Below are 13,340 nucleotides of genomic sequence, written 5' to 3' on the forward strand. Positions count from 1 at the left end.
ATTTTTTTTTTCTCTCCAGATTTGAAGATAATGAAACTGGAAAAGCCTAAAAGAATTCCGTATTGCCTTAAACCTATGCCAAGATTACAGTATGATGCAAAACTGCCAATCTGCATCTTAGGTAACTGTCATGAGAGTTCATCTAGTCTACAACTGTACTTTACATTATAGGAAACAGAACTACAAAACTGTTAACCATGTAGGACCTGGGGATCTAGAACACCTCAAAGAAATACATAAATAGAAAATTAATCCCAGGGACACAGTCTAAAAAGTCAATTCCCTTGGGTGGTAGCTTCAGAACGTTACCTTTGAAATGACCTGGTAAGAAATCCCCCAGCAACCTGCACCACACACCTGCTTATACATCCTGGCTGGGTTCAGTTTAAATTTGTCTTTCCCCATCTTTTCTCCTCCCTAAACTTCTCTTTAAACTTGGAACCAATGTCCCTTTAATAACCAGTCTTTCCTGACCTATCTCACATGCCCCAAACCTACTTACACCATGTCCTCCTCTACAGCTTCCTAATTAGATTCCTACCTTTCTTAATGTAGCTACTGGCCTCGCCAGAAGCCAATTCTGACATCTGTGTGGAATTAATTATAATAAATGAAGGGAAGTCCTAGTCATTCCAACTTAACACTGTGAGAATTTAACTCAAGTACCAGTCAAGACAAAGCTTTAAAGAAATGGAAGAATTTCCATGCATTTTTCTTTGATACTCACTTGGGAGGGCATAAGACTTCTTCAAGAAATTCTTCAATTTTATTTACATCTGTTTTGACTTCATTGTTGAAAGTTATAAATGGTGGATGGGTCCCAGGAGCCAAGTTCTGCAGGTCTACAGGCTTCCTGTTAGAGAAAAACAGTGGTCAAATTGGACAGAAGGTGTACCAAGTCATCAAGCAAAGAGAATCTAAGATTCAACTTCTAGTTCTCACCTGGCACTCTGAGGCCGCAGGTGTTTTGTTTGACCTACAAAGGCTCATTTTACAGATGCTTTACAAACACTTAACATTTCAAGAACTGCAGTGTGAGAAAAATGAAACTGAGCTGATAGGAAATGGCTAAAAATGTATAAATATTTGGTTTATATCATGAAAGGCCTTCAATAAATATTCAACAATTCAGTCAAACTCATTCAAATGTTTACCTTGTGTGACATATCCAGAAAAAGCAAAGTACACAGAATTCATGCCTTGAGATAATAGCAAAAAATATACTTCAATGTTTGGGGGACTTTTTTCATTCTTTTGTTAATGTTTTTATTGATTTCAGAGAGGAAAGGAGAATGGGGAAGAAAGAAAGAGAAACACAGATGTGAGAGGGAAACATCTATTGGTTGCCTCACGCACACCCCCCGACTGGGGATCGAACCCACAACCTGGGTATGTGCCCTGACCGGGAATCAACCAGCAACCTTCTGGTGCACCGGACGATACTCAAACAACTGAGCCACACCAGCCAGGGCTGGATTTTTTTTTTTTTACTTTTAATGTTACTTATCAAATTAGACCTTTTTTTTTCATAGTAGGAATATTTTAGATTAAAAAAATATATTCTGTTCTCTCCCATTTTGTTCCCAGGTGAAGAAAATAAAATAAAGAGAAACAGACAAACAATAAACAGAGAGGGAAAGAAAGAAATTCAAAGGAGGAACCTGACCGGAGCTAATACTTTAAGCAACTTAAGTGGCTTAACGTCAATTAAAATTTAATCGGGTACACTTGCAACAACTGGAGGACGTGGGGCTGGTGGCTCAGTTCCAGCTGCCTCGTTTAAGAGGAGTGCGGCACAGCCACAGGACACTGACGCTGATTCTTAAGATGACCTGTCTGTAATTAGGTGACTCACTAAAAGGAGAAAAAATACTAAGTATGTAGAACTTCCCCTTTCCTTTTGAAGGCTCCGAGTTTCAAGGCATAATATTAATTCACACAAATCAAGAGAATACTGGACACTACAAAGCACACAGGCAAACACAAGTTAACATCACAAATCCTTTATTTATTTCAATGTACTCCTATGAGTTATTCTTCACTAGCTTTGCTACTTTCCAATAGTAAAGCCACTAACTGAATCAGTGGATTGTGGACTCACCAAGACACACACCAGATCCCAGTTACTAAGCATGTGTCTAGTTGTGCCAGTTCAATCAGTTAAAGGATTTTATTTATTTTGATTCTATGTGGTATACTGCTGATCTGTGTCTACTTCAATGTTGGTTTGTGGCGCAATTGTTTTAAAACAAAACAGCACCCATGAAAAGGTTTCAAATACAGCTTCTATGATTCTTAACAGATTTTATTTACACAGTTTACAAGAAGAGTTTAAATCAATAACAGAGTTAGAAAGCTACTCACTAACATATTTCTAATTCAGCTCTTAGTGGCCTCAACAGGGTTTATCATCTCTGAAATTATCTTAAGAAACAATATAAAGCCACGTGGCAGCCAAGTTCTCCCTCTTTGACTACCTCTATGTATGTCTCTCTTTCACACACACACACATGTGCACACGGGGTATACATGATTCAGGATGCACTGGTGAGACACGTATCTTGAATTGTTAGGATTAACAGGGCTTCCTGTAACTCAAATCAAATGTACAAAGGGGAAGAATGGAGTTTGTACTTTCCTGACTGGCCAGCGGTAGGAAGTGGACGATCTCTCTAAAAGGCTGGCCTGTTCCATCCATTTAGTCTCTGTGTGTCTCAGTCACACGGCTGTTTCTGAGGAACTACCTGGAAATCAAACTGACCTCTCAACTGAAAGCTGTGTTCAGAAAGTTAGAACCACAGAGACATGATAATGAAAGCAAACTATGTAAGGGATCTATTTTGAAATCTGACTTTGTTCTAAGTTTATAACGGCCCTTTAAGATATGCAGAACTATTCGTTTTATCATTTCATTGTAACATCTTAAACTATTACTAAATTGTGAAAGGTTAAACTACCATAATCTTCTAAACCTTTATGCCATTATTATGGCAACTTACATGTGAGTGTGACTCATATAATATGTTACAATTTGGTATGTTGACATTTGAAACAGGAGAATCAGTAATGACATTGCAGAGGAAATAGTTTCAGTGTTTAAGGTGGGGATGAGGAAACGGAAACATGTATTCCTCAGACTTTTAAAAAAGTGGTCTCCACTTCGCTTTCTCTTCTCAGAGAATACCATGGAGGGGGATTTTCCTCACTAGTAATATAGCAGATATCACTGCTCTTACAATAAATTCCTTAAAAGTTATCATTTCTACTCTCATTTCTCAAAACCAGAGTTTCCCCCAGCAAGTATGTGATGAAATACGGCCACACCCAGCTATTGCCAAGTCAGTGTCTCAATTTCTTTCTCTTTCTTTTTCTCTCTTTCTCTCCCCCTCCATTCTCATACTTTCTTCTTTTCTCTTCCTTGCCTACATCTCAGGTTTATCTGTGCTCTAAAGATGCTAATCTCTGATTTAGGAACTTCTGGGCATAATGAAGATAGTGTAAGTCTTCAAATAAAGATCTTGGTCGCTGCCAGGAACCTGTCAGCCAGAAAGATCCTATAGTCGCTGTGTTATTTAAAAAAATGAATTACATTCAGTAGCAGGTCTGAAAATGGTTTAGTAAGAGTAGTAAGAAGTACTCTGAACAATGGTTAGCACATAATAGACTGAAGAAATGTTAGTTTCCCTTCCTTTTTCCTGAATTTAAAAATAAGACAACTGACCTCCCAGATGAGACGCTTGCCCAACGTCCCAGGGCTCTCTCCAAACAGAACCAGGTCTCTACCCCTGATACTTGCTATTATGCACGGTTGTTCCCCTTTGACGACAGGTGATAACATCTTTAAACATTCGCCCCAAATTTTAATGTTTCCACTTATTTATTTGAAGTTTTTGTTCAAATAGTGGTTAATGTAAAACCTAAATTTCTCCTAAAGCTTGGGCACTGTTTTGAATCCAAAAGTTCTGTAATGCGATTGTAGCATGAACAGAAAATTAGGTTTAAAAATGACTCCCACACTGAAGCATTAAGGCAGCACTGGCAGGCAAGCGACGGGAGATTGCTCCAAGTTTCACAGGGCACATGAATACCGCCAGCACCGTCATTAACACCAATTGAGATTCAAAGAGACCGTGTCACACTGTGCCAGAACTGGCTTGATTTTAATGGATGAAATGTCATGTAACAATAATTTTTTCACAGCATAGAGTGGGTTTTTAAATAGCTCTCAGGAAAGTTGTATTGCTCACCACGTTTCTTCTGGGATCAGTACTTTCCACTGAGGAATTAGGCCATTAATCAGAAAAAAAAGCAGGAAAATAAGCACTATGGGCATTTTCTCCCACACAGCTTCCTATAATCAGTTACAGTTAAGACTATATTATGAAAGGTACTTTTCACTACAGGATGCTGTATTCCTCTGTGACAATTTGATTTTACAGGTTTTTTGAGCCAATGTTCACTTTCTCTTTGAGATCTAACTAAAGACTGTAAGTAAACTCATAGAAAAGGACTGGAAAGATAAAGGCCAACTCTAAATATATATATTTTTTCTTCTTTTTTTTATTTCACAGAGGAAGGGAGAGGGATAGCCAGATAAAAATATCAATGATGAGAATCATTTGATCAGTTGCCTCCTGCACTCCCCCCACTCGGGATTGAGCCAGCAACCCAGGCATGTGCACTTGGCTGGAATCGAACCTGGGACCCTTCAGTCCGCAGGCCGATGCTCTATCCACTGAGCCAAACGGGCTAGGGCAAGACCAACTCTAAATGCAATGATATTTGTGAAGAGAAGTTGATGACTAGGGGTGGAGGGACTCATTATCATGTACTGCTTTTGTATTATTTTTAATTGCCCTTAAGAACCATTTTTAAAGTATATATATACAATAGACCTAAGATTTCTAAAGAAAACTAAAAAAATATAGGCTCCCATTTTAGTGTACTCTGTTGATTTTACAAAAAGCCCTAGGAAATAAAATACCTTTTTTTGAGTGGTAGTATTTTCTAATAGGAGGCCCTGAAACTCCCTATGTGTCACTTCTAAAAAATCTTTTTAAATTTATTTTAGAGGGTGAGGGGAGAGGGAGGAAAGAAGGGAGAGGGAAAGGGAGAAAGACAGAGAGCGAGAGCGAGAGCGAGAGCGAGAGCGAGAGAGAGAGAGAGAGAGAGAGATGTAAGAAACATCAATCAGTTGCCTTCCCATACAAGCCCAGATGGGGATTGAACCCACAACCTGGATATGTGCCCTAACGGGGAATTGAACCCACCACCTTTCCATGTATAGGACGATGCTCCAAACAAGTGAGCCACACTGGGGGCCCATGTGTCACTTTTGACATGTAGGGTACATTACACTTAAACATATGCTCAAATATCAACCAACTTACAAGAATAATGCCTTTTTAAAAGTTTGTAAATGAAAAGTGAAACCAATGATTTTGAAATAGCCAAACTTCCTTTCCTTTCCAGACGGTCTTCATTTATGGTACCATTACTGGTATGTACCACAATCGAGCACTGTATTGAGCTGTTGAAAGGATTTTTGGAAGCATGGCAGTCAACTCAATTGCTCCAACCCAAAAATGGAATAGCAGAAATGCATGTATTTTAGGACACAGTCAGGGTGTGTGCCTGGCAGCATGGTCTATTTTTACAAGTTATATTGGGAAACTTCTTTGCGAATGCATGTAGGAAAAAAACAGTAATCAAAGGATAACTCCATGAATTATTTCATTCTTACAACAGCTCTGTCCGATATGAGCTAGGTCTTCCAAAGAACCTGTAGTTTTAGCTCTTACTATCCCCAAAGGCCTTCTCTACATTCATATACATAACTAATGGGGTTCCTGGAAGATTTCAGGCTTATTTTCAATAAATAAATTCTAAGTCTGCATACTTTCAAATAAGTGCACTAGCAGTAAGTAAGGAATAAACTGTAAGGAACTGACAGGTGTCCCAGGGAACCTAGAACGGGGAGTAAGTTTACAGCTCTCACGAAACTCTCACTCTGTGATGCCGGAAGGGATAACATAGAGGAATTCTGCCATCCATTAAGTGATAGCCTATCCATATTTTTCTCTTGAACACTGTTCATGACTGATATGCTTAAAAATAAGCAGCAAACCATGTTGTGTCAAGAGGAACACATTTCCATTGCTGAGTCCTAGATTGTCTAGTGATACAACTGTTCTTAACCCTTGATTTAAGTCTTTTTTCTTTTTAAGTATGAATGTTCTTCACCTCAGGAGGAACAGGAGTTCCTGAGTAAAAAGACCGTACTACCTATCAGGGCTCTTCTCAGCCTTCTCCCTCTCCACTGTGCTCGATGGCAAAAGTTAGAAACAACTCTTCAACTAGCAACAACAATCACAACCACGGATAAGTGCTCTTATCTATATATATAAAAGGCTAATATGCAAAGTGTCCCCTCAGGAGTTCGACCAGGAGACCTGGAGTTCACTCGCTCGCTATGACATGCGCTGACCACCAGGGAGCAGCACGGAACATTACAGGTGACCAGCAGCAGCATTCACCTATTGGAGTCTATCAATTGTTTTCAATGTTTACTACACCGTCTAGGAACCTGATCAGCCCAGATCGCCAGCCAGGCCTAGGGACCCTACCCATGTACAAATTTCGTGCACTGGGCCTCTAGTTTTACAATAATACTTAACCAAATATGGCGGAAATTGTATTATTAAAAAATTGTATTTTAGTTCCTAGAAAGGAGGTTAAATAAAATAGACCTGGCTGTATTTATCCTCCTAAAATCCCATTCTTGCCTTTAAGGATCTAGATTGTATAGGCGACATGTTTATCAGCAAACTTGAGCTTAAGAAGCAGTCAGCTTAGAAAGTTCTTCATAGACCCATGTTTACACAAAAATGGCAAAGATTTCACTGCATCCACACCAAAACTTCGCTCCTGGTGCTGCTCTTGAAATGTAAGGTAGACATACAATGAGTTCCTAAAAAGACTGAGTGGTGACATGCAATTTACTGATATTGTGAATTACCATAATAGTTAATACAAGTTAAATTTGTCCACACATCAGCTGGACTTTAATATAATACACTTTCTTTAGAGAAGATATGCGAACAAAGTGAGGGACGGGGAGAGGATCAAACTGAAAAAGCAATCTACGTATACTCAGATAACCGCAACCACGTCTTACCTTTTCAGGTCAACAGTTGTGACACTAAATACAACTCCTTTGAGCCAAAGAATCATGAAGAGCCTCTGGGAAAAGGGGCAGTTTCCTATGCTTTCACCATCACTGCCAGCCTAGGAAACAGAAACATGAAAAAACAAGGTCAAAGTGATCACACTCAAAATGGACCTTTTTCTGAACTTTAATCAAGGGTACAAGGAGACAGGAAATGTCGCACTATGGAAAGAAGGGTAGAAATTCGGGTCTTTATTATTTTGCTCTTTCATTTGCCTCTTTCTCTTTTTAAAAATGGCCAGTCTAGTATAGACTGTCAAAGAGAACTTTCAGCAACGACAGGAATTATCTCTACTACCACTGTCCAACATGGTAATCATTTGTGACATCTGGCTTCATGAGTACTTGAAATGTGGCTAGTTCAACTGACCTAAATTTTTAAATTTTTATTTACTTTTAATCCATTTAAATGGTCGGGTCACATGTGGGTAACAGGACAGCATAGGTCTAATTAGCTCCTAGGGCCTAGGGGATACATATATCCTTGCCCCAGGGCAAAGACAAAGTCTATCCTGGGTTTTATAAAATGCAAATCATGTGTTGTTCTATAAGATAATATTCTTTATAGGGCAACATGTAAAGGGAAACTTGTAGGTGTGTCCAAAGAGTTAAATTAACTGCCAGCCTACCCCCATTCTAAAAAATATTCATTATAAAAATTACATATCCTGTTTTACACATTCCTTCAGGGAGAGAAAGAACAAACACAGCTTTACAATAAGCCATTTGTAATCCAATTAATGAATGCCGCAGTTGACTTCAACAATGAAGTAAAATTTTCCTAAAAATCAGAGTGGAACAAATCTTTAATTTCATCACGTGGGCCCCAAGCTTGAAAAGAAGGAAGGGGGGGAATGGGAAATGGGGGCTGGAGAGCGTCAGCGGCTGGAGGAGAACATTCTGACACTTGCTAGGGCCCAACACAGCTCCCTTCACCAAGAGGTCTATGGAGAAAGCCAGAAATAACCTTCAACGAGTCAAAAACGCTGGTAAAAGTACTGTTTATTATCCTGAAGTAACTCTCAAAGCAACTCAGAAGCCATGTCAGTAAAATGCTATATCAAGTTACATCATTAATTCCTAGCTAATGGTCAAATGGGGGGAGGGGGACGGCAGGAGGGTGTAAAGAGATAAAAGCAGTTAGCTGATTACACATAATATAACCAGCAAAACACACGGGCACATAAGGACCCCAGAGCCCTACCCTAACCAGACAGTATGGGATAGTTACAACTGAGCTTGGAGGGAAAAAACATCATTCTTTATCAGAAACAAAATATACACAGAATTGTAGCCAGAATGAATTTTATTAATTTCTAACACTGCAACTTATACAAAATTTACTTCCTAAAGAAGTTCTGGTCCTTAAACTTTAGAGTGACTAAGAATAACCTAGAGAAAGCATTTATGAAGATTTCTGTGCCGTACATCCAGACACTCTGCTGCAGAAGAATTCCCAGGGCGAGGCCCAGGACACCCAGAGCCACAAAGAGGCATCTGCTGGGCACAATGAGGAACACTGATGTGAAAAGGTTAGGACAGTATTCCTTTATTTATTTATTTATTTTTATTCTTTTGATTTCAGAGAGGATGGGAGAGGGAGAGACAGAAACATCAATAATGCGAGAGAATCATTGATCGGCTGCCTCCTATATGCCCCCCACTGGGACTCGAGCCTGAAACCTGGCATGTGTCCTGGCCGGGAATCGAACCATGACCTCTTGTTTCATAGGTTGACACTCAACCACAGAGCCATGCCGGCTGGGCAATATTCGTTCTTTAGAGCACAAGTCAGTTTTTTAGGACTAAGTCATCCTATTATATAACAAACCGATACTCAAAGTTGCTTCTTTGAAGGTGCTCACCATCCAAACACATATGGAACACTGACAGCATACAAATGAGTTTATTACAGATCAGAAAAAGTTAACACTACCTTTCTAAATAGCGTGGTGATTGATATTTCCACACAAGCTTGTATCTTTAGATAACCAACTCTTATCACTGTTTTGCTTTTGTTTTTCTCCAAGTTTTAACACGGTTAGCAGCAGAAGCATAAATACCAAAAAAAGGATACCAAATTTGAGACTTACTGAAAAAACAGAAAAGTTTAGTAAAAAAGTATAAGTCTGACTAAGGTCTTCATCCTTTTCCATTTACTTAATCTGTAAAATTAACTACAACTTCCCAAACTACCTACCACAGTAGCGTTAAAATAATTAAATTGGGCCCTGGCGGGTGTGGCTCAGTTGGTTGTTTCATCCGTGCATGGAAAGGTGCAATAACGTAAGTCCTATTATTCATTCAAAATACTCACTGAGTCCTGGCCGGTTTGGCTCGGTGGACAGAGCGTCGGCCCATGGACTTAAGGGTCCCAGGTTCGATTCCAATCAAGGGCACGTACCTTGGTTGCAGAATCAAACCCACAACCTTTTGGTGTATCAGGAAACCCTCCAGTCAACTGAGCCACCTAGCCAGGGCTACGTAATTCCATTTATAGAAAATGTCCAAAATAGGCAAATCCATAAAGACAGAAAGTAGCCGAAACCGGTTTGGCTTAGTGGATAGAGCGTCAGCCTGTGGACTGAAGGGTCCCAGGTTCGATTCTGGTCAAGGGCATGTACCTGGGTTGCGGGCACATCCCCAGTAGAAGATGTGCAGGAGGCAGCTGATCGCGATGTTTCTCTCTCATCGATGTTTCTAACTCTCTATCTCTCTCCCTTCCTCTCTGTAAAAAAATCAATAAAAAATATATATTTTTTAAAAAGACAGAAAGTAAATTAGTGGTTGCCTAGGGCTTATAGGGGGGAGAGAGAGAAAGAGAGTTAGGGAGTAACTGCTAACAGGTACAAAGTTTCTTTCTGGAATGATAAAAATGTTCTAAAATTAGACTGTGGTGATGGTTGAACAACTCTGAATAGACTAAAAACAACTGAACTGTATACTTTAAATGGGCTCATTGTATGGTCTTTGAATTATACTTCAACAAAGCTGATTCCAAAATATATAGATATAAATTATAAGTATAAATATACATATACTGGACAAGATTTTAATTTAGAATATATAGTTTTAAAATGATAATTTCACCTCATAAAAAATTAATGTCTATAATTTTTCTTAAAAATCAGAAAACCCAAATAATCAAAGTAAAAACCTGAATAATCCCACTGACACAGAAATAATAACCAATTTCCAGATAAAAGATGAATTAGCTTTCATTTGGGTTTTGTTCTTATAAACAGTTTTGACTAACTTGCTATCTGGGGTTCCTCTCACACACTCAACTCTTCCGAGCCCTCCTCCATCAGGACCTCTGTTGTAATTCTTTTTTTTTTTAAATATATTTTATTGATTTTTTTGCAGAGAGGAAGGGAGAGGAATAGAGAGGTAGAAACATCGATGAGAGAGAAACATCGATCAGCTGCCTCCTGCACGCCCCCCACTGGGGATGTGCCCGCAACCAAGGTACATGCCCTTGACCAGAATCGAACCTGGGACCCCTCAGTCCATAGGCCGACGCTCTATCCACTGAGCCAAACCGGCTAGGGCTCTGTTGTAATTCTTGAGTTGCCTAATACCACCATTTAATCAGAAACTGCTGGATTAACTCCCACATTGCAGAAAAGGGGTCAGTGGTAGATGCCATAAATATTTTAATGTTTTACTAATTCAAAGTTAAGGAACTGCTCACTTAGAAAACCCAGCGTAAGCAGTTTATAGAAAGTCAGACCTTAAAACACCAAAGATCTTCAACTTCATTCTTTTCTATTTCTTTGTGTTTATGGGACTGGGGGTGAGGGGTGCTGATGAGTAGGGAAAAGAGAGGCTGCCTCTGAAGGTAAGAATGGACTCCTGACCATTAAATCATTTCCTTTGACACATTTTCTAGGAAATGTATAAAACAACGTGTTGCCAAAAAGAAAAAAATGCACTCAAAATTTAAAGACCTCATTTAACTTTTAGTGTGGATTCTATCTAAATTAGCTATCTAAATACACAAAAGGGCTCGCTTTGATTTAGATTAACTTAAAAGTCAGAAAACATGATAAATGGGTAGTCACCTGGCTTCTATTATCTATTTCTTTGGTTTTTGCTACACACATGCTGAAACCAAGGTCTAGAGTCTAAAGGTTTGTTTAATAAGCTGTTATCCTTCTACAGGGTCTGCGGAGTATGTGGGAAATAACAAGGTTTAGAATCAGACAAACCTGGAGTTGAACCTGATTTCACTACTTATTAGCTATGGAATCTTCATTTTAACATTACTTAACATCTGTGAAACTCGACTTCATATACCTCTTATTATGGGGATCCAATTAGTTAGGGTGCACACAGTTCCTGGCACATGGTAAGAGTTTGGTAAATGTTACCTAACTTTAAAGATACTTCTTGTACAGAACTCAGCCTAACAACCTGTTCTTCAGTTGACGCCCTTACCTATGTGAAATAACCTTTGATGCTTACTGGAGGAACAATTTATTCATTCACTGAACACACGTTTACCAGGTACCTATTGTATAGAAAGCAATCATTGGACACAATGATTGACAGCAAGGACTCTGGAAGCAGAGTCCCTGGTTTAATACAGGGGCTCTTCTACTTAACCACTTGTGTGATGTTGGGCATGTACTCAGTTTCCTTACATGTAAAATGGGGAATAATATCTACATCATAGAGTTATTTTTTTTAAACGTATCTTATTGATTTTTTACAGAGAGGAAGGGAGAGGGATAGAGAGTTAGAAACATCGATGAGAGAGAAACATCAATCAGCTGCCTCCTGCACACCTCCTACCAGGGATGTGCCCGCAACCAACGTACATGCCCTTGACTGGAATTGAACCTGGGACCCTTCAGTCCTCAGGCCGACGCTCTATCCACTGAGCAAAACCAGTTAAGGCCATAGAGTTATTATTAGCCTAAATGAGTTAATATAGCCGAAACCGGTTTGGCTCAGTGGATGAGTTAATATAGGAAAATCTCTTAAAATATAGCCCAGCATGTGGTTAAGTGCTCAGTAACAAAGTATATGCCAAGTGAAAAACATATTCCTGACTTCATGGAGCTTGGGGGATAGGGGTACTACAGAATGGGGTAATGGGGTACCACTGATGGTTTTTGGTGGGTGGGGATGTGAGCATAAAATCCAATTTCCATTTTCAGACAATAAATAACACTTGCTACCATATGGAAAACAGGCTGGGGCATGGAGCTGATGGAGAATGGAAGCTGGGAGGCCTACTGCAGTAGTCCCAGCAAAATGTGGCCTGGATTAGGTAGAGGCAATGGAGGTGGAAAAAAATGCAGAGATTAAACTGAATTCAGAAGGTACAACCCTAAAGGCTTGTGGATGGTTTGGATGTGGGAAGTGAGGGTAAGAAAGAAATCAAATAACTCTTAGGTTTCTGGTTTGAACAACTTGGTAGAGGAAAGCCTCAAGACAGGGGTGAATGTGTCTACACTTAGTTGCAAATTAAAAAGAAAATCCGTCAGGAGGTAACAACCATAGAGCTGTACTAGCCTTGGCTTGAAAATATTTGTAGGTGTGAAAGGCTATAATCCAAAACTAACACTGTTTATATCTCAGGACACATTTGGGGAGAGGAAGGGACAGGGATGTTAACTTTATACACCCCTGCACTGTTTTATCTTCTTTGTTTGATTTAAGAAAAAAAAATGTAAAGAAAATATTCCAAATGTTTACACATGATAATCTTCTTGTCCCTAATCACTGCCAAAATAGTCAACTGCTTAAATACAGACCTGCTTTTTCCTTCACATTGCTTTAAAAAATGCTGAATGCAAAATAGTCAAAAACCACTAACTGAACTAACAATGACAGTTAAAAAAGATCCTACTGAGTACTTTTGCCTGCTACATATCTGAAGCATATGCTGAAAATGAAAACAACGGCTCTATCTGTATTAAAATCAAATATGAGCCCTGACCGGTTTGGCTCAGTGGATAGAGCGTCAGCCTGCGGACTGAAGGGTCCTAGGTTCGATTCCAGTCAAGGGCATGTACCTTGGTTGTAGATTCAATCCCCAGGAGGGGGCGTGCAGGAGGCAGCCAATCAATGATTCTCTCTCATCGATGTTTCTATCTCTCTC

The 13,340-nt window shown here is 39.4% G+C and overlaps 1 protein-coding gene across 1 annotated transcript in view; it reads right to left on the reverse strand.

Moving 5' to 3' along the window:
- CLIC4 (chloride intracellular channel 4) overlaps positions 1-13,340 on the reverse strand; it is a 47,507-nt gene that overhangs the window by 20,783 nt on the left and 13,384 nt on the right. Inside the window, exons 2-3 of the mRNA XM_015557195.1 lie at positions 7,178-7,287; positions 728-853 (exon numbers count right to left, since the gene is read on the reverse strand). Coding sequence (XP_015412681.1) covers positions 728-853; positions 7,178-7,287 — 236 coding nt within the window. The remainder of the gene's footprint in view (positions 1-727; positions 854-7,177; positions 7,288-13,340) is intronic.

The sequence above is a fragment of the Myotis davidii genome, unplaced genomic scaffold (genome assembly GCF_000327345.1).
Source record: "Myotis davidii unplaced genomic scaffold, ASM32734v1 scaffold149, whole genome shotgun sequence".
NCBI lineage: Eukaryota > Metazoa > Chordata > Mammalia > Chiroptera > Vespertilionidae > Myotis > Myotis davidii.